Below are 20,173 nucleotides of genomic sequence, written 5' to 3' on the forward strand. Positions count from 1 at the left end.
ATGCACACACATACCTCAATTCAGGAGCATGCAACTGTACGTGCACACAGGCACCTCCATGTGTGCACACTCATGGACACACAGGTGCAGATGAGCACACACATGTGAAGACATAGCCACTTGTGTGTTGCTTGTACAGTGATGCACAAATGCAGGTGCACATACTATGAAAACACCCCCTTCCCCAGGAAAAGCCACTGGGGCTCCTGGGACCATCTTCTCAGCTCCTTCCTTGGAAAAGCCCACTGGGGCTCCTGGGACCCTGTTTTCTCAGCCCCTTCCTTGGGGATGGGGCTATGCAGGGACCCTAGCCAGCCCCTACTCCTCAGGGAGCCCCTGACCCTCCATGGGGTCACACGGATCTAGAGATCCCACAGCAAGTTAGAGCAAAGGCCATCGGGATGAACTGATGATTCTGATGGGGTCCTAAGGGTCTCTGGGAAGGAAGAGTTTTTCTCTGGTTCCTTGTGAAGGAAAATGGCCAGGCAGAGAGCCAAGAGAGAGAGGGTCTGTGCTGGGAGGGGACAGTGTGTGACAGCGAGGGGTGGGCTGGATGCAGATTCTGAACACAAAGGAGTCAGCACCTTCTCCTGCAGGCCCTGAGGAGCTCCAGAGGGTGATCTGAGTATGTAGGGTACAGGCTCTGGCCTCAGTGCAGTTCCAGGGAGTGAGAAGCAGGCATAGGACCAGCCATCCTTCCTCAAGATCACCTCAGGGAAGGTGCAGAGATGGCGTGACCCACACTCCAGCCACTTCAGGGTGGTTCTGCTGCCCTTCCTGGGCTACGACTGAGAGAGGAAGGAGCATTAAGTCATGGAGTCTGGACAGGTGGGGCTGCCTGGGGCATACTTCTCTCCCCACTTATCAGCTGTGTGGCCTTGAGCAAGTTATTTAACCTCTCTGATCCTCCACATTCTTATCTATAAAGTGCAGACAATAATAGAATCCTCCCTCAGGGGTCTGTTATTAATATGCATGTCAAAGAATAACCCAAAGACGTTTCACTAATTATTAGCTCTCTGTTTATTTCTGTACAAGGAACATGTATCTATAGACTGATTTCAACAAGAGTTATATAAGAGAGAGGGGAGAGAAAAACTGCAGACAGGCATGGGAAATCTTGTTTGCACATTTTTGGGTGAACTGATTTGCTGGTGTCTCGCTTTGGCCAACTCTGTATGTAAAGACGAGTGTTTCAGCTTTCAGATTCCACGGGCAACCTTGACAGCATTGCTGTGGTGCCATGTGCGGGAGTCCCTGTCATGTCTGCTGGTACCTGCCACCAGGCACCTCCCTACCCCCAGCTTGGTTAGATCAGGTCTGCTCCATTCCCTCATTGGAACCCTCTGCAGGGTTCACTGAGATAAAAAGTGTCCATTGCTTACAGCAGCTGCTCGCACACAGTAAGCGCTCAATAATTATTCGCTCTTAGTGTTCCCTCCATTCGTTCAACCAGAACTTGTTGAGCAGTTCGCCCCAGGCACAGAGGTGCCGAGGTGAGGCAAACACAGTCCCTGGCCTCCAGGAACTCTCAGGTCAGCTGAGGAGAGAGACAGACTGGTCACAGGTCACCATTCCATCCAGCCAGTCGGCCACCAGGCAGTCAGTGAGTGCCAACAGCATGCCAGCTTCTCCAGGCCTGGGAGGGACCTGGAGGTGAATCTGACTTGCTTCCTCCTTTCAGGGAGTTTCCAGTCCAATCAGAAGTGTGGGAAATGCCATGATGGAGCTGGGTGGGGAAGGATGCAGGACCGGGCTGCAGCACCACAGGGCTTCCCCCACCATCCCCACCCCGTCCCTGTGGCAGTTCCCAAGTTCCCAACCTCCTTGATCAGATCTGGGTGGAGAGGGGGCTGTCAGGGAGTACTGTGTCCTTCACATCTCCCTGAGGCAAAGGAGCAAGGAGGGGTAAAGGGAAGGTGGGGAGAGCCTGGGAGAAGGATTTTCAAGGGAAGGAGGTCATCAAAGGGGTCAAAGATAGGGACCCTGAGAAACCTAACCTAGGTGGGCCAGGTGCACAGCCAGGCAGCTGGTCTGTCCAGGTTAGTACCAGTTCCTCTCCTGGGTAGCACCATCTGTCCCAGGCACCCTGAGAATGACCTCCCTGTCCCTCAGGCAGGTGGGCAACAGGTGTGCTGGATAAGACACCAAGGGCTCTGGCCAGAGCCATGAAGAGGTAGTTGGAAGGGAGGGTGCAGGTGCCCTGGCAGGTTGAGGGGCAGGGGCAAGTAAAGAGTTAAGTGGTGGAGTTGCCTCACGTGAGGGCTCTCCCTACCACACCGCAGGCAGGTGCTGCAGGTCTTGGTGCTCAGGTTCCAGCACTGACAGGTGAGACCTGGCTGAGCTGTGGATGTAGTTTGGCTACTGTCCCCATGGGGGCCTCTGGGGCACCGCAGCTGAGCTGGGCAAGGTTGCAGCCTGGCTCAGGCTTAAACACACTACATTGTCACTGGGCCCCTCCCCTGCTCCCAGGAGCCCAGGGCAGGGTGACCTCCAGTGGGTGTGCTCCTCTGGACCCCCACATCCAGGGGCCAGAACAAGCTTCTCCTCCCCACCCCCAGCCAGCCCACAGCCAGCCCTGAGCACAAAGAAGTTGGCCTTCTCCCCACAGGTGTGCCTTTACATACACTGTCTCTCCTATATCCCTGAGCCTTGCACACACACAACACAGATATATACACAACACACATATACACACGTAGCACACAGCACACACAAGCAATACACAGGATACACATACGCAGCAAACACATGCCATGAACAACCTACAACACAAAACGTACACACAGACCCACACACAACTGATACAAAACACAGTTGCACACATACATGCAAACACACAGGATACTTTCCTCCCATTTTTACTTTGAGCAACAACCAACCAAAAAAAGTCTGAAAATTGAAAAGGGACTCAGATTTGAGAGAATTATCCCCACTCCCCACCATATCTTTCCCAGTGGCCCTTGTGGCATTTGGGAAGCTGGCCCCAGGGCCAAGTGCTGGTCTTAGCTCAGTCAGCTCCCTGTCCCTCACGAGGGTTGGCCTTGCCAGATGCCCTCCCCCGCCACCCCCTTCAGACACAGTGGAGCTGGCCTCAGGCTGTCCAGCCACAGATCCACGGGACTTCCCTAGCCCTCCACCTCTCTTGCCATTTCCGCACACCACACTCCCTGCAGACTCTGCTGTGTATGGGTCCCCCGGGGAAGGCCTCACTTCTGAGTGTGAATCCAGCCTCTCTGGGCCTCTGGGAGTCAGGGTGTCTGTGGCTCTCTAATAGCCTCTGTTTATGAGCAAGGCCCTTGTCATGGAGTGAGTCACCGGATGCCCCCCGCCACCCCAGTGAGGGCCAGGGCCAGCGGTATGCCCATTTTACAACTGAGGATCTGAGGCCCTAAGAAGTGGGTCACACCAGCTCAGGGTCAAGTAAATTGGCTGAACTTGTGTTCTTAACTGGGATCAAACCACCCTGTCTGCTCCCTTGAGCCATTATCTTGAAGCCTCGTGAGGGCCCCAGTGTGGGTGCACGAGGTTGTCGCCCCTGCAGGGCAGTCAGTGCGAGGAGCTCACGGGGCTGATCCAACTACTTGGCTTCCTCATGTGCCAGGTTCTTCTTCTCCCAACTGCGGACAGTGGCAACATCTTCCCTATGGGCTGTGGTAACATTAAAAAGTTAATCCATGTACATCTTGGCTACTATGATTAACTTACTCATAACAACCATTGACTCCGCCTCCCCGAGGAAGCCCTCCTTAACCCTGAAGTCTGGCTCAAGTATCCTTCCCTTCCTGATGCCGGCCTCTCTAGTGCCCATTACCCACCACAGCCCTAACCCAGCATCCACACTGTGCAGTAGTCACCATTCATGCTTCTCAGGGTCGGGGACCACAGACACGGGCCTCTGTGCCCTGTGTGGAGTGTGTATGTTGGGGGTCTCCTTGCTGTTCTCCAGGCCAGCGTGTCTGCGTGCTCGGGAGGCAGCTCACTGCCTAAGTGCAGTGTCTCCCCTTCCTGGGCCCTGGTGGGTGGGGAGCAGCGCCTCCCTCCTGCCTCCTCAACTGAGCCTGCAGCTGGGGTCACAGGATCAGCAGGGGCTTCAGGAGCTGTCCTGTGACTGATCACAGCCACAAAGCTCCTTCTACCCCCGAGAGCCTCCCTACAAGCACACACGTGAACAGGTCTCCATAGATAGCACAGACACATACAGCTGCCCGAGACTTGGCCTCAACTGAGAGGGCACTGTCAGAGTGCACCTTCAGGATACCCCTCCCCTCAGGTATCCAGGGCTGAGGCCTTGGATGCTCCCTTTCAGAATGAGGGCCCTGTCCTACCAGGACCCCCAGTTGGTTAGGAACACCCCTGTCTTCCTGTCTGCCTCCACTCTGCCATCGAGAGGATACCAGCCATTCCAAGTACCCACAAGCCTTGCCAAGTGACCCTGTTAGCACCCCATCCATCCAGGACACTCCCGATGGGACAGGGCTGACTTATGGGGACCCCTCTCAGCCACATGTCCCATGCCAGTTTCAGTCCCATCAGGCAAGTCAGCCCTCCCTCAGGCACTGATGCATGGCCAGCCAGGACTCACGGCATAATGAAAAGGACCAGGTCACGGGGCGAGACGAGTCTGCCCTGGGATAGCCCTTAGGAGGTCATATGTAAAAGTAGGAGCTGGAGTCCCTGGAGCCCAAGCGTGAAAGTGCGTGCATGTTGTGAGTGTGTGTGGCTGTGGTGGGGGCAGGGCTTACAAGCCTGGAGAGACTGGTGGGACCACCAGGAGTCTTCCTGGAAGAGGGAAGTCCTGGGTAGCAGTGAGAGAGAGGCACAGGCTCTCTAGGAGCCAGGGGAGGCAGGCTGAAGAGAGGCCCAGGTGTCCCTGTCTGAGCCTATGCTACTGGACACCCTCCCCCCACCCAGCACCCGCCCCCCTTCAAGGATCCTCCCTGCGGCTCCCTGTGGCCAGCAGCTCTGCAGCACTCGGCTCTGCTCCACTCTGCTCAGCTCCGCTCCAGGAAGGCCACCTCCTCCTCCCCCTCCTCCTCCCTCTGTCACCACTCACCACTCATAACCTCAAGGGGGTGGGGACCCCAGGGCTGAACACACCCCACCGTGGCCCCAGAGCTCAGCCGGTCGGACGGACGGACAGTTGGACACCGGACCCCAGAGCCTGTGGTGGGCAGTGTGCCAGGGTCCCTTGCGGCCTCCTCAAGGTCAGTGGCAGCTGGGGATGCAGCTACTCTGGGGCTCTTGAGACTTGTGGGGCCCCCAGGCCCTCATCCCAAATCACAGGCCCCAAAAGGGGCTTTACCCCAGGGGCATCTGGGGCAGGCAGGACCAGGGGAAAAGTATGCCCCTGTGTCCACAGGCCAGCCCTGGTCCGGGGGTCTATCAGGAGACACCCCAGGCTGGGGGCCAGCTCCTTGCAGAGGCCTCGCTGGGGACACCCCGCACCGGCCATGGGGAGCTAAAATTGGAAAGTGGCGAGTGGGAGGCAGCTGACAAACCTATTTCGCGGGCTCTTCACCATGCTCCGGTTTCAAGCTCCTGCTCCATTAACCTGATCCCCAGGGCCTCTCCACCCCCACCCAGCTGATGAGGAGGTGCTTCCACCCTCAGGCCGGCAGCACAGCCATCAGGCCGGCAGCCTCTGCTGTGGCCAGGGGCAGTGGTGGTCTTCTCTTACCCCAGATTCCAGAGGGGGTCACTGAGAAACCCGATCCTAAAGGGAGTCAGGCAGAAGTCTGTCCCAGGTCTGCTGTGTGACCTTGACAGGTCCCTGCCCCTATCTGGCCCATGACCCCTCCATCTGTACAAGGAGACTGTCGGTTGCTGGGGGGCCCAGGGGAGATGGCTGCAGGGCTGGGGATGAAGATTTAGGGGAGGGTCAAGGGTGGGCAAAAGGGCCACATCAGCCACCTCTTGGCCCCGTCAGCCCAAGAGGTGCCTGGACATGTTCCTCCCTTCCTCCCTTTAATTTGGGCCCTATTTCTGTATCCATGGAGTCCTTGGGAAGCCCCTGCACCAGGCTGAAGCAGGGTAGGAAGGGTAAAGGTGCTAGCTGAGCTGTAGTACGGCCCAGCAGTTCTCCAGGGGACAAGCTAGGCCCCTGCTGGAGGGAGTGGCGAGACTCAACCAGGGCCTGATTCTGGTCAGCACCTTGGACAGCAGCCAGTGCCCTCCCTGGCCCCGCCTGGCCCCACATCCGCTACTCCAGGGCATCTCCTCAAATAGCACAGCCTCCAGCTGGTGCCCAGGGCCTGAATACACAAAGCGCTGAGAGAGTGGGGCAGTGTGGTCACGGACACAGGCAGGGACTGGGATGTGACAGGCTGGAGCTCAGGGACTTGTTGGGGGAATGGGGGTCAGTGACAGGCTGGAGGCTTAATGCAAGGATGGAGGCTTGGCTCTAGGGGCAGCACCTGGGGTGGCCATGGGATCTCAGGGAGGGGAGTGGGAGTCAGAGAAAGGGTCTTAGAGAGGCTGGGGCTTTGTGAGGAGCTAAGGGAGACACTGATCGGGGTGGGGACCCTGCAGGCAAAAACCTGATTGTAGTGACAGAGGTGGGGTTTCTCCGCACGACGGTCATGGGGGCCTTGGCAGGAGCGGTTTTGGCAGAGGGTGGGGCCGGTGCCTCTAGAAGGTATGAAGATGTAAATGAAGGTGAGGGAGGCAGGCTGCGAGTGAGGGCTCTGCTGGCAAGAGCCTTGATGGGTGGGGTGGGGACAAGAGCAGCAGCTGGGATGGGGCACTGGTGTTCGGTGGCCTGTGAACTGTGGGGGCCACAGGGGCGGGCAGAGTGATGGTACAAGGTCCCCAAGGGGCTGGAGGGGCAATTTCTCTTCAGAGTGGGATCCCCACTGGGGTGGTGGGACCATGAGGTGGGGCTAGGCTGGGCTGGAAACTGCAATTCCCTCACCCAACCTGTCTCTCCAGCCCTGTCCAGGCTATGGGCATCAAGACAGCATTGCCGGCGGCTGAGCTGGGCCTCTACTCTCTGGTGCTGAGTGGGGCCCTGGCCTATGCTGGCCGGGGCCTCCTTGAGGCTTCACAAGGTAATGGCTGTGCCCCAGGGCAGGTGGACAGGACCCTTCTTCCCCTGGAGGCCTCAGGGTTCCAACCAGCAAAGCCAGAAAGTTACAGGCTCCAGACCCAGCGTACTCCTTCTAGAAGACGGCTGGATCTCCCTTTTCAGCCCGGGGTTCTCATCTCAGATAGTCACCGGAGGCTGGGTAGAGCCAGGTTCAGTCACAGGAACACAGAGATGCAGAAACACTGACAGAGAAATGGACACAGAGTCACACACATAGACACACACACACACACAGAGGCCTGGACCCAGACACACACACACACAGAGACCTAGACCTGGACATACACACACACACACACACACACACACACAGAGACCTGGACCCAGACACACACACACACACACAGACATACACACACACCCCAACACACACACACACACACACACAGTCAGAGGCCTGGACCCAGACACACAGTGAGACCCAGAAAGAAGCAGATGCAGCGCCAAAGAGACCCAGACCCGTGCCCCGCGCCTTATGCCCTCGCTCCCCAGGGTGGGGGCAGCCTTGTCCACAGGGGAAGGTGGGGCAGGGGATGTGGAGGCCCCTCTCCCTGAGGCCACACTCTGTTCTCAGATGGGGCCCACAGGAAGGCCTTCCGGGAGTCTGTGCGACCCGGCTGGGAGTACATTGGCCGGAAGATGGTAGGTCCCCCACATCCCAGGGTCCCTCCCATCCCGAACCCTTCTCCGCTCTCCGCTGTTCCAGATGTTGTCAAGTAACAGAGAGCTTCTCACAGCTCGGGGGCCTCTGGCTTGAGCTTCAGTGCCTTCAGCTTCTTCACTGGCCCCTCCTGTATCCTCCTGGGACATCAAGTTTGCCCGGGCCCTACTCACTTGGGAAATGGGTCGCATTAGTGGAGTGTGCTTCAGTGGAGCCTCCAGCACCTCCCTTCCCAGAAACAAAGCAGTAAAGGGGGAATGACAGGCAACGTGCGGAGCAGAGGGGGAGCTTCGAGGGACCCGGCAGCCCCCATGGTGCCCTTCACTCCTCTCTACCCTCCTGCCTGGGTACTTCCTTCACAGAGGAGTATGGAGACCTGCAGGCACTGCTCTTGTGTTTGCATAAAGAGGACACGTTGGGTTTGGCTAGTGGTAAAAAATAATACTTATTATTAAATTTAAAAATGATAATAATAAAAGAAGAACATGAAGGCTGGGAAAGGTGCTGGGGCTCTGACCAGCCCAGGTTCCAGCTCGTTCCACCCCCTCTCCCACCCTCACCTGCCTCACCTCCTTCTGCCCCGGACTGCCCCAGGATGTGGCTGATTTCGAGTGGGTGATGTGGTTCACCTCCTTTCGCAACGTCATCATCTTCGCCCTCTCCGGACATGTGCTGTTTGCTAAACTCTGCACGATGGTTGCCCCACAGGTGAGCTGGACCTGGGCCACCCAGCCTCACCCTGCCAGCTCCTCTTTCACCACAAGGGTTGTGGGAACCCCTTCCTGGGGTCACACCCCCATTTATATGGCGAAACTGAAGCCTTCTCCCTGTCCACAGCTCCGCTCCTGGATGTATGCTGTGTACGGGGCCTTGGCTGTGATGGGCACAATGGGCCCTTGGTACCTGCTGCTGCTGCTTGGTCACTGTGTGGGCCTCTATGTGGCCTCGCTCTTGGGCCAGCCCTGGCTCTGTCTTGGCCTTGGCTTGGCCAGCCTGGCCTCCTTCAAGATGGACCCCCTAATCTCTTGGCAGGTGTGAACTGGTGCGGGCGTAGACGGTGTAGGGATAAGATCCCAAACCTCTCACTTCATCCAAAGTCCTTGCACCCCAAGTATCCCCAAGTATTCTCTTCACTTTTTCACCTGTCTTCAAGCCTTTGGGTATGTCCTGGCCACAAACCCAAAGCACCTGCATCACAGGAGGAACTGCCAGATCATCCCCTGCTCCTCGCATTGCTGGGATAGAGCAGTGGCCAAAGTTAACTGGCTCTGGAAGAGAGGAAGGGACAGGACCAGGCTGGGCCCCTATGGGAAGCTAGGGAGTGGGGAATAGGTTTTCCAGAGACAGGAGGCACCCTAGTGAGCTGGTGGCCTGTTCTTTCCCCCTCCAGAGCGGGTTTGTAACAGGCACTTTTGATCTTCAAGAGGTGCTGTTTCATGGGGGCAGCAGCTTCACAGTGCTGCGTTGCACCAGCTTTGCACTGGAGAGCTGTGCCCACCCTGACCGCCGCTACTCCTTAGCTGACCTGCTCAAGTACAACTTCTACCTGCCCTTCTTCTTCTTCGGGCCCATCATGACCTTTGATCGCTTCCATGCTCAGGTGAGGGGACACCCTGTGGGCTTCTAGAACAGGGCTGAATCTCCCTTTTCAGATTGGGGTTTCCATCTCAGATAGAATTCCCCAAGCAGGATGTATCCCCATCCTCAGACATGATTCCAGGATGAAGCCATGTCTTCCCTCCCTCCTCAGACCCCAGGATGAGGCCACCTTTCCCCTCCAGCAGAGACCCCAGGGTGGAGACATGTCTCTTTCTCAGACAGGACTCCCAGGTCATGAATGTTCTCCTCCCACTCAAATGGGGCTCCCAGGACAGAACTGGGTCTCCCGTGGCTGGCTGTGAATCCTCTTCAGACTCCAGGATGACCTGTGTCTCCACCCTCAGGCAGGACTCCTGGATAAAGCCATGGCTCCTCCTGCCCCAAGTAGTTGGTGAACCCCCCTCAGACAGGGCTCCCCAGGCAGGGCTTGTCTCTTCCCTCAGACCCTTCGCATCCCCCCAGGTGAGCCAGGTGGAGCCAGTGAGACGCGAGGGTGAGCTGTGGCACATCCGAGCCCAGGCAGGCCTAAGCGTGGTGGCCATCATGGCCGTCGACATCTTCTTTCACTTCTTCTACATCCTCACCATCCCCAGTGACCTCAAGTTCGCCAACCGCCTCCCAGACAGTGCCCTTGGTGGGTCCACAGAAGAGAAATGGGGGCAGGGCTGCCACCCCAGGAAAACAGACCCTCTGCACCCCCACGGTGCCACAGTCAGGGAAGCTGAGGCACGCAGGGCACAGCACCTGAGGGCATGGGAGCAGGGGTTTATTCTTTCTAATGCATGGGTCTTGGCATTAGCTTCATCCTGTGGGGCCAGAGCAGCATCCCACAGACCCCACCCACTTCACCAGGCATGGCTGATTTCCACAATATGGGGGGTCTCCGTGGGGCGGGCGGAGCCTGGTGTCTCCCCAAGGAAGTGGTGGGACAGGGTCTCCATGGGGGCAGGCCCCAGGCAATTGGACTCCAGGCAGTGACGGTGCCCTGCCCCCAGCTGGCCTAGCTTATTCAAACCTGGTGTATGACTGGGTGAAGGCAGCCGTCCTCTTTGGTGTTGTCAACACTGTGGCGTGCCTCGACCACCTGGACCCACCCCAGCCTCCCAAGTGCATCACCGTGCTCTACGTCTTCGCGGAAACGTGAGTGCTGGCCAGGACGGGGGAGGCTCACCCCCTGGGACCACACCTTCCCCTAGCCTCTTCCCCCATGCCTGGGGAGCTCTGCACCTGATGGGCACATGCCCATCTGCTTTCCTCTTACAGGCACTTTGACCGTGGCATCAACGACTGGCTTTGCAAGTAAGTAGGAGTGGGGTGGGGGTGGTCACAGCCATCCTGCCAGGTGTCTGAGCAGGGCAGTGCCAAGATGGGTCCACATTTTAAAAGATCACCCCTGGGCCAGGGGAAGCAAAGAGGGCAGTGAGGAGGTATTGGCAGAGGTCTGGGTGAAAGATATAGAAGTTAGGACTTGAGTGAGGGCCCCTGAGGTGGAGAGAGGTGGTGGGAGGAGGGTCACACAGTCAGCAGCCTGGACAGGATGTGGCCATGAAGTGTGGGTGTTGGGAAGGAGAGGGAGATGATGCTCAAATTCCTATCTGCAGCCTGGGAGGATGGAGGGCAGTTTCCAGAGAGGGCTTCAGTTTAAGAAATGTCTAGTCGCAATCTAGGAGACATCCCTGTGGAGGTTCAGGGAAGTGGTTGGGTCTGAGGGTCTGGGTTTCTGAGGGTCCAGAGGACTGATGGAACTCAGAGCGTCCTGAGTGTGGGCAGGTGGTTTTTAGGCTTTGGGAGTGGGTAAGTCCTCAGGAGAGGGAGTGGTGTGAGAAGAGGAGAGATGGGGATGGCCGAGATTCAGCCTGCAAGACCTCTGCTTGGAAGGAAAAGGAGCTAGCAGAAAGGACTGGAAAGAGTGGTTGGAGGGGCAGGAAAAGAAATCAAGGTCATGTGCCACCCTGGAAGCCAAGGGAAGACCATCCAGGCATGGTGCGGGCAGCTGGGTCAGATGCCACTGAGCCTCAAGGAAGCTAGAGACCGAGGATTAGTGCTGGTGACATGGAGGTTTTCAGCCTTTCATGGGCAAGGCAGAGGCAGGTAAGGGGGGAAAGTCAACTGAGGAGTAGAGGAGTGTGTGATGACTCCTGGAAGAAGCCTGGGACTGCAGCGGGAAGACAGGAGTGGCTGAGGGAGAAGAGGGATGTGTTAAAGATAGGAGAGAATGGGACATGCTAAGAAGAATTATTCAACAGAGAAGCTGGTGATGCAGGATACAGGGGTGATTGATGGAGTGAGGTCCCTGAAGAGGAAGGAGATGATGGTGTCTAGTTCCAGGCAGAGGCCTGGCTTCAGTGGGAGGAGGAGGAAGAGAAGCCAGTGTGGATGCAGAGGAAAGCAGGTTAATGTAGACAAGTAAGGGAATCCACCTGAAGGCTTCGGCCTTCTCCATGAAGCAGGAGGCACAGCCATCAGCTGAGAAAGCCAGGACTGGGACGTGGAGAGAGGCAACATGTATGCTTACCCCCACAACCCAGCCTGGATCCCCCCACTCATACTATCTCTCCACTCATACTTGTGGGGAGATAAGGACACAGTGGCCCTTGCAGAGCACAGGAGAAGCAGCTGACTAGAGAAATCTTGGCACTGAGCGCCCAGGTGGTATTGGAGGTGGCGGGCTTATGAACTCCAGCATGTGAAGATGTGAGATTTCCCCCATGGGGCTTAGCTGCCTGGGTGTAGCTGAGGAGAAAGTAGGTGATTGGGCTCTCCCGGATGGATGACAAGGAAGAAGTCAGGAATACAGGTTTTTAGATTATTTATAGTGATGACTCATTGGATATAAGCCTGCTAAGGACGGTGGTGAAGATGGGAGGGTCACAAGATCAATGGGATTGAAGAACTGAAGCTGGGGGGCCAGGAGGTCAAGAGGAGTTGGGCAAAGAATGGGAATTAGAAAGGAGTGAACTTTCAAGGGCTGACAAAGTTGGGGCATGGCCATGGGTGTGGGTGGCTGAGGTGGAGTGGAGAAAAAAGCCATTGGAAATGAGGAGGTCGAGGAATGGAGAGGCTGGTTATTCCTGGGTCTTCCACTGAACTTATTTAACAAATATTTATTGAGCACCTACTATGTGCCAGGCATTGTTCTAGGCACTGGGGATACAGCAGTGAACATGGCAAAGACCCTGAACTCATGGAGCTTACAGTCTAGTGGGGAGAAACAGACCATAAACAGGTAAACAAACATAAATAAGATAATTTTAGAGAGTGGTAAGTGTTATGAAGAAAATAAAATTGCAATGGGATAGAAGTTGACAACAGGGTAGAAGCTTCTTTAGTTGGGGTCTAGGCGGGCTTCTCTGAGGAGATGATATTTGAATTGAGATTTGAGTGATAAGGAGATGTGGAGCAGAGAATACCAGGTAGAGGGAACAACAAGGGCAAAGGCCTTGAGACACAAACCAACTGTGTGGGGGGTGTAAAGGTAAGAAAGGCCAATGAGGCCAGCATAGTGAACTGGGGGAGCATGGTGGCTGATGAGGTCAGAGAGGGAACAGAAACCAGACCACTTGGGATCTTCTAGCCAGAGTAAAGAGACTGAGTTTATTCCAATTGTAATGGGAAGCTATTCAGAGAGGTTAATCATGGAAGTGATGTGACCTGAGCTACACTCTTAAAAGATGCCTCTGGCTGCTGTGTGGAGAATGAACCATGGGGGCAAAAGCCGAAATGAGAAGACCACTTAAGAGGCTCTTACAATAATTTATGTGAGAAGAGAGATCATCTTGACTAGGGTGGTGGTGGTAGAGGAGGTGAGCGGTGGTCAGGACTGAGAGGAGCCAACAGAATTTGCTGGCTTGCTTGGATGTGGGTGATGAGGCAAACTGAGAATCCAAGATGGCACCAAGGCTTATACCCTGAGCAACTGAATGGATGGTGGTGCCATTCACTGAGATGAGGACGGAGCGGGGTTTGAGCAGGGATAGGGGAATCTGTCAATCAAGTGACATGGCTAGTAGCAATTGGATATACAAATCAGGAGAGACTGGGCTAAAGACACAGATTTAGGGGTCATCGACATAGAGATAATACTTGAAATCTTGGGTCTGGATGAGATCATTTGGGAAGTAAACGAACAGAGCTAGAGAAGCCATAATGTCCCAGGCTGAGCCTGCCACAATTTGAAGTTGGTTGGAGGAGGAGCTGCTACCTGAGGTCAGGAATGTTGAATGCACCCAGGGTGACAGCGTTGAGGAGGTCGCCCTGTTGTGTGTCCTCTCCCATCTCATCCCTGCCCTTTCCCACAATCCCAGTGGCCCTTCTCCCATCTTTCCTGCAGATATGTGTATAACCACATTGGTGGGGAGCATTCCGCCGTGATCCCAGAGCTGGCGGCCACAGTGGCCACATTTGCCATCACCACTCTGTGGCTTGGGCCTTGTGACATTGTCTACCTGTGGTCATTCCTTAACTGCTTTGGCCTCAACTTTGAGCTCTGGGTGCAAAAACTGGCAGAGTGGGGGCCCCTAGCACGAATTGAGGTGAGCAGGGAAGACCTGGGGCTGGGACTGGCTGGGTCATGGAGGGCGGGGGGGCACTGCTGCTTTCTGGAGTTGTCCAACCACCTGGCCCCCAATCCAGAACTTTCTCACCACCACCCTCCTGGTTGTCAGGGCAATGGCTCACTCTGTTGGAATCTGCCCCTCCCTCCCTTCTAGGAGGAATGGAGCACCTGGGCCTTGCCATGTTGGTCAGGCCTTGCCCTCTCTCTGGACCTGTTTCCCCATGTTTACCAAGGAGGGAGAGCTGACCTGGGGCTCTCCGAGACCCAGACATAGCCCCAAGACCTGACTGGCCATGTGGGTAAGGCTGCTGACCCACCACGTCCTCTTTTCTTTGGCCTCTTGTCCTGCTGCCCATGCTTTCCTGGACCGGATAGGCCTCTCTGTCAGTGCAGATGTCCCGTAGGGTCCGGGCCCTGTTTGGAGCCATGAACTTCTGGGCCATCATCATGTACAACCTTGTGAGTCTGAACAGTCTCGAATTCACAGAGCTGGTTGCCCGGCGCCTGCTACTCACAGGTGAGGGACAGGGGTGTGGGGATACAGAAGGTGCCAGGCATCAGCCTCAAGGACCGTGACCTTCCAAAATGCCTCCTATCTCCCTCATCACCCCCGGGACTCAGCAGGGAGGGCCCATCAAGCGGGGAGAGGGGTGGGAAGACAAAAGTCGCTGAGGAGGCAGTGCTGCTCCCAAGCATCTATGACTCCCTCCCCACACAGGGTTCCCCCAGACCACGCTGGCTGTCCTGTTTGTCACCTACTGTGGCGTCCAGCTGGTAAAGGAGCGTGAGCGAACCTTGGCACTGGAGGAGGAGCAGAAGCAGGACAAAGAGAAGCCGGAGTAGGAGGAAGCGGGTAGTGGGATGGGCTCTGCTCAGCTATTCTTGGGCCAGATGGGGCCTGACCAATAGAATAAAAGACTTTTCTACAACAGCTTGGCTGCTCCCTGACCCTTCTTCCCACAGTCCCCTGGCTCCACGTCCATGGTGGCTGAGGAGCTGGAGGCTCTAGGCCTCAGGCAGGGGAGGGTTCCCACCCACTGGGTGGAGGGGACACCAGATGGAGAGCAGAGACCATCGACCTTGGCAGCCCAACAGCGGAACACTGAAGCCCCAAGTCTTCAACACACCTGCTCACTGACTCTTGGAGCACTGATGCAGACCCTGAGCTGCTTGCTCAGAAGGCGCTTTATTCTTCCTAAAGAAGGAGACATATCTGCACTGTACACTGCACTTGATGGGGATGCTCCCATCGGACAGACGAGAAGACTGAGTCCTGTGGGGAACTTTGCCAGCACACTCAGCCAGGCTGGGGCAGGGCCAGGACACGGCCTGGGATACTGCCCTGTCGTTCTGGTTCATGGATCAAGACAACCTAGGGGGATATGGCAACACTGGAGAAGTTTGGGCAAGTTTCTCATCCTTGCCCAAAAGTCCAGGACTAAGCAGCACTTCCCTTTCCTTGGCTGACACAGCCCCTGAGGCGCCATAACTGGATCCAGGTAGACTCTGGCCTCTCCTAGCCTCTTTTCTGGAGCCCCCACAAGGCCAGGCCAGTGAGGGTTGCAGGATGGGAGGGGTACTTAATTCAGTCTCCCTGAGCTGGTCACATCTTAGTCAGGCGCAGCACATTGAGCCGCACTGGTAGGAAGGTGGCACCTGCCGCGTAGGCGATCTCCCGCAGGACACCCTCCCACTTCTTCTCCTCCTCGTTATACCTGGGGATGAGAGAGAGTGGGGACAAGGATGGGGAGCTTGATCAGCTGAGTCCAGAGTGGAATGCAGCAGAGAGGGGTGGCTGAGAGCACTCGGCCCATCTCTAGGGAGATCTGCTCCTGAAAATCCCCAGGCTCTGGGAAAGGAGACCTCCACAAGACCCACCCCAAGGAACACCCACCCCACACTCCAGGAAGGGTCTTCCTCCCCAGGAAAGATCACCTCTCAAGGGGTGTTCCCATATTCCTCAAAGTTCCCCTCCAGGAAGGTCTACACTGCCCACACCACTCCATCAATGTCCTCTCCTTGAGAATTTCCATGCTCCATTTCTACTAAGTCTCAAGTCCCAGCCTCCGGCAGCACTGCTCCCCAGGGGCTGCCTGCAGTAGTGTGGATGGCTGCAGGTTCAGGAAGGAGATACCCCAGAGGCTAAAGCTTCCTTCCCCCACCCCCACAAAGGACCAGCCATAGAGAGCAATGATTCTGAAAGGCCAGGGTTCCAACTGCTTGCCAGCCCTAGTGGCAGCCCTCCCTCCAGACCAAGCACCCGGAAGGCAAGAGAGAGGAAAATCCGGCTTCTATTTGGGCCCTGTTTCTGTGGGTCTATGACCTAAGCTTGGGTCTGCTCCCGTCTGCAACATTGTTGCTGCTCCACAGTGGGGCATGGTGCCATCTGTGCAAGCCCAGACTTTCCCAACAAACTGGTGAGAAACGGCTGAGCAGGGTATGTTGGCTGTTCCTCCCTACAGGACTCCCTAGAAGAGGGATCCGCTTTGCCCCCAGAGGAGCTTGCCCAGTGCCTTGGTACCCCACCATGGTGCTATGGGGTGTCAGCCTTGCTCATGATGCCCCCTTGCCTCCCCGGGGCAGGACTCACCTCCAGATGTCATTGAGCTCTGTGGGAACCAGCTCTCCGGACTCCGTCTCCAGTGTGGCAAAGCCACCAATGGCATAGAGGGTACCCACCAGGCCGACCAGGCTGAGTGAGCTACGCTCCTGCGGGAAGGCCTCGAAGGGTGCCCACCTGGGCGTGTGTGAGAAGGTGCATCATTGGGGTGCCTCGGCAAGCCCAGTGACTGTCCTTGCCACCCAGCACCCACAGCTCCAACTGCAACCCTTTGCAATCCAAGTCCCAGGCGCCCATGCCCCCAACCCCATTCCCCTTCCCTGTCCCTCTGGTCTTCCCTTCCTTCCCCATTCTCTTGCTCCTCCACTTTCCTTTCTTTGTCCTCTTGCCATTCTATCCAACCTGTCCAGCAAAGTCCACCATGGATCTCCCCACTGCCCCTACTCCTCTCCTGAACTAACTCACCCTCCAACTCACAACCCCAGCCCCTAGCAGGCCCCCAGCCTTGCCCTGGATGCAGTCCTCTTGCCCCTCAGCAGCCCCTGCAGCCCCACACCCCTTGCACACCTGCTCCATCTTTCTTCTCCCTTCACAGCCCAGTTGTTCTCAATGTATCTTCGCTGCCCTGGCTCCTGCCTTGGGCCTTAGTCCCATCCTCCAAAACTGCCGTTCCTGAGGTCCCCAGCCACTGCACATGCACTGAGGTTCTACAGCACACAGCCCTGCTGACGTGACTTTCCTCACCTTCTATCTCTTCGGCCTCACCTTCGTGGCCTCCTTCCTGGATAATGCAGCTGCCTCCACCATCAGGGCTTGGACCTCAGCTCCTCCCATTTATACTCTCTCTCGTGGGAGCTTGGCCCCTCCGTGTGCTACTGACCCCCAGATCTCTCCCTCCAGCTCAGCCCTCTCTCTCCCGGGTGGGGTCCTTTTGGACACCTCCAGGCACTTCAAGTCCACATGTCCTAACTGGACCCTCACTTTCCCTACTCAATCCCAATGATTATCCAGTAAATGGTCTCCCACCCTCACTCAGAAGCATGTACTTCTCCCCCTCTCTAAGCCCTGTTCCTTCCACCTCCTAGACTCTTGCTACTCAAAGTGTGGTTCATGGCCCAGCAGCATCAGCATCTCCTGGGGGTGTGTTAAAAATGCAGACTTACAGGCTCTCAGTCCTCCGCATACCGAGAATCAGAATCGGCACTTTAACGTGATCCCCAGGAGATTTGCATGGCCATCACAGTGTAAGAAGCCCTGGCCTGTCTTTGTCTGCTGCATCCCCTCAGCCCCATCCCTGCTGTGCCCCCAGCTCCAGGCCTTCATCACCCCTGACCTTCCTGACCCCTGGGAAATCCCTAATCTGCTCTCTATATCAGCTGCCATGAAGTACTTTAGTAGAACACAGATGAGATACAGTCCCTCTCCTGCTGGCCCCCGCTCCAGCCCCAGCACCGCCATCCCACCTCCATCACCCATCCACCTCCACCCAGCTGGAACAACACCTTCCCTCCTATGGGCCTTGAGTTTTTTCTCCTAACTGCCTCAGCACCACCTTTCCTTAGTCTGGGGCAACCTCCTCCCACCACCCTCACCCCTTTTGCGAGCTGAGTCCAACTGTCTCTCAGTTCAGTTTTCTCCTTTCTGGTGTCCCAGGCAGGGCAGCTTCTGTCTTGTTCACTGCTATATCCCTTGCACCAGGCCATTGCCTGGTATGAGTGCCTGAATGTGGAATCTGGCATCTCCTCCCCTAGCCCTGGGAGCCCCCTCCTGCAGACCAGGCTGGCCATAACCCTTACCCCGCCTCCCCACCTCACTGCCGATCAGGAGAGAAGGCCTATACTGATGTCCAAACTCAACACTGGAGACCCAAGACAGGGACTGCAGCTCCTGCTGGGGCTGACAGAAGCCCAAAGCCACACAGTTGTCCTTGGCGGAAGGGACAAACTTTCGTACTTGTTGTCTGTGATGCTGTACACTTCAGCAGAACTGGTCAGCCCTGTGTCGGTGACCCCAGCTGCCACAATAATGCGGCCATCATGGACAGTGGCCCCAAAGAGTGAGCGGGCGGTCTGCATGGGTGCCAGCTCCTTCCACTCGAACTTCTTGGGGTCATAGACGCACATCTTGTTGAGGCACTTCCTGTGGGGTGGAGGGTGGGAATGGGTGGAGAGAAGCAGAAGCCCAGCCACGCCTCCCTGCAATCGCCTGCCGGGGCAACCAGGACAAACCCCTGACAGCCTGACAGCCTCTAGGAGATTCTACCTCTGCTCCGCAGACTCGCTCCAGGCCCAGCCTCACCTGTCACTGCCTTTGCCGCCAATTACGTAGACAAGGTCCATGTGGGAGAGCACTGCGTGGCCATACACCGCGTAAGGCAGCGGGTCCGATTCACCCCATTTGAATGACCTGGAGGAGACGGGAGTGGGGGTGGGGGTGGGCACCCATCCAGGCTCAGTTCAGTCCCTGTCTCTGCACCCATCCGCCCATCCACCTAACACATATTCGAGATGCGTCAGATCCATTGCTGGAACTTCCCAGGCCTCTCAGTTCTTCGATCCCACCCTGCCCCCCAACCTCCCCGCCCTTATCCGAGCCCACCTTCACTCTAAGCCCAAGGCTCTAGCTCCAAATCCCACCCCAGGCCCTAGACCAGCTGCGGCCTCCATGCCCCAGACCAGCTGCGGCCTCCATGCCCCACTCACCCCCCAGGGAGCTCAGCCCCACCCCAGCCATGCTCACAGCCTGTCGTAGCACATGACCGAGTCCAGGCAGCGCTCGCCGTCCTTGATCTCTCTGCCACCGACCACGTAGATGGAGTTGAGAGCTTCTCCCAGGCCAAAGAGGCAGCGGGGCGAGGGCAGCGGTGGCATCCCCAGCCACTCTGAGTCCAGATGGTCAAACTGCAGGCCGGGTGTCCAGTCAGCTACCGCCCCCTACTCCCCCAGCCTCAGCCCAGCCCCACTCAGTCCCACTGCCCCAGATCCCAGAGGAGGTCGGGATCCCAGGTAGGGCCAACACAGCCTGGAGGCGCCCTGAGAGACAGTGCCCCTCCTACCATCAGGCTGAGAGCAGATGAGCGTCCCCCACACCCAGGTAGGCTCCTGGCAACCACCATTATAGCAGGCGGTAGGGCACCACAGCACAGAAATGAGGGGGAGCTCTGTGAGGGAGGTCCAGCTATGGCCTTGCTTTCCCAGGCTGAACAACTCCCAACTGAGGCCTGCCTGCCCCCTCCTCTCCACCCCATCCCACTGTTCAGGAAACTTCCAAATACAGCCCTGCCTTTCGCCCTGTAAAATCTACAGTCCACAGCCTTGTCCACCTCTACAGCCTTATAATAAAGATATTAATACTAGGGGTTCATCTTTTTGGAAAGTTTTCTGAGGGCTGAGCACTGTGCTGATGAGCACTTTACAAGCATCATTTAACCTTCCAACAACCTTATCATGCAGGAAGAAGAATATTCCCACTTACAAACAGAGGCCCAGAGAGAATAAACAATGTGCCCACACTGCTGAGCTAGTAGCTGGTGAAGCTGCCCTCATCCCCCAGTGCAACTGTAAGGCCTGTGAGCTTAACCCTGGCACCAAGCGCCTGTCACCCCTCTTGCTGGTCAGTCCTCCCTGAGCCCACCACTCACCAGGCTCAGCCCCAGTTCTATCCCTTGCTTATCCTTCCTTGGCCAGAAACACTGCCATCTTCCCCTTCACA

The 20,173-nt window shown here is 56.7% G+C and overlaps 2 protein-coding genes and 1 long non-coding RNA gene across 3 annotated transcripts in view; 1 reads left to right on the top strand and 2 right to left on the bottom strand.

The window, feature by feature from the left end:
* Positions 1 to 5,245, bottom strand: LOC112132636 (uncharacterized). The gene is made up of 3 exons (XR_002914371.3): positions 5,057 to 5,245; positions 3,568 to 3,651; positions 1 to 1,729 (listed from the first exon to the last, which is right to left on the bottom strand). It is a non-coding gene; the product is annotated as an uncharacterized LOC112132636 (long non-coding RNA).
* Positions 4,988 to 14,833, top strand: HHATL (hedgehog acyltransferase like). Its single transcript, XM_002813876.6, has 12 exons — positions 4,988 to 5,207; positions 6,931 to 7,049; positions 7,662 to 7,729; positions 8,343 to 8,456; positions 8,586 to 8,780; positions 9,139 to 9,348; positions 9,810 to 9,981; positions 10,343 to 10,487; positions 10,611 to 10,646; positions 13,678 to 13,879; positions 14,278 to 14,419; positions 14,621 to 14,833. The coding sequence occupies exons 2-12, from the start codon at positions 6,944 to 6,946 to the stop codon at positions 14,743 to 14,745; spliced, it is 1,515 nt and encodes a 504-aa protein (XP_002813922.1). The 5' UTR covers positions 4,988 to 5,207; positions 6,931 to 6,943; the 3' UTR covers positions 14,746 to 14,833.
* Positions 12,215 to 20,173, bottom strand: part of KLHL40 (kelch like family member 40) — an 11,023-nt gene continuing 3,064 nt past the window's right edge. Inside the window, exons 3-7 of the mRNA XM_024244498.3 lie at positions 19,202 to 19,362; positions 18,761 to 18,868; positions 18,416 to 18,601; positions 16,493 to 16,639; positions 12,215 to 15,617 (exon numbers count right to left, since the gene is read on the bottom strand). Coding sequence (XP_024100266.2) covers positions 15,506 to 15,617; positions 16,493 to 16,639; positions 18,416 to 18,601; positions 18,761 to 18,868; positions 19,202 to 19,362 — 714 coding nt within the window. The 3' untranslated portion in view covers positions 12,215 to 15,505. The remainder of the gene's footprint in view (positions 15,618 to 16,492; positions 16,640 to 18,415; positions 18,602 to 18,760; positions 18,869 to 19,201; positions 19,363 to 20,173) is intronic.

Source organism: Pongo abelii, chromosome 2 (assembly GCF_028885655.2).
Source record: "Pongo abelii isolate AG06213 chromosome 2, NHGRI_mPonAbe1-v2.0_pri, whole genome shotgun sequence".
Taxonomy (NCBI): domain Eukaryota; kingdom Metazoa; phylum Chordata; class Mammalia; order Primates; family Hominidae; genus Pongo; species Pongo abelii.

Coding starts and splice junctions, on each gene's coding strand:
- HHATL (XM_002813876.6), top strand. CDS start 6,944: ATGGGCATCAAGACAGCATTGCCGGCGGCTGAGCTGGGCCTCTACTCT. Junction 8,781..9,138: donor ACCCCCTAATCTCTTGGCAG/GTGTGAACTGGT, acceptor TTCCCCCTCCAG/AGCGGGTTTGTAACAGGCAC. Junction 10,647..13,677: donor ATCAACGACTGGCTTTGCAA/GTAAGTAGGAGT, acceptor TCTTTCCTGCAG/ATATGTGTATAACCACATTG.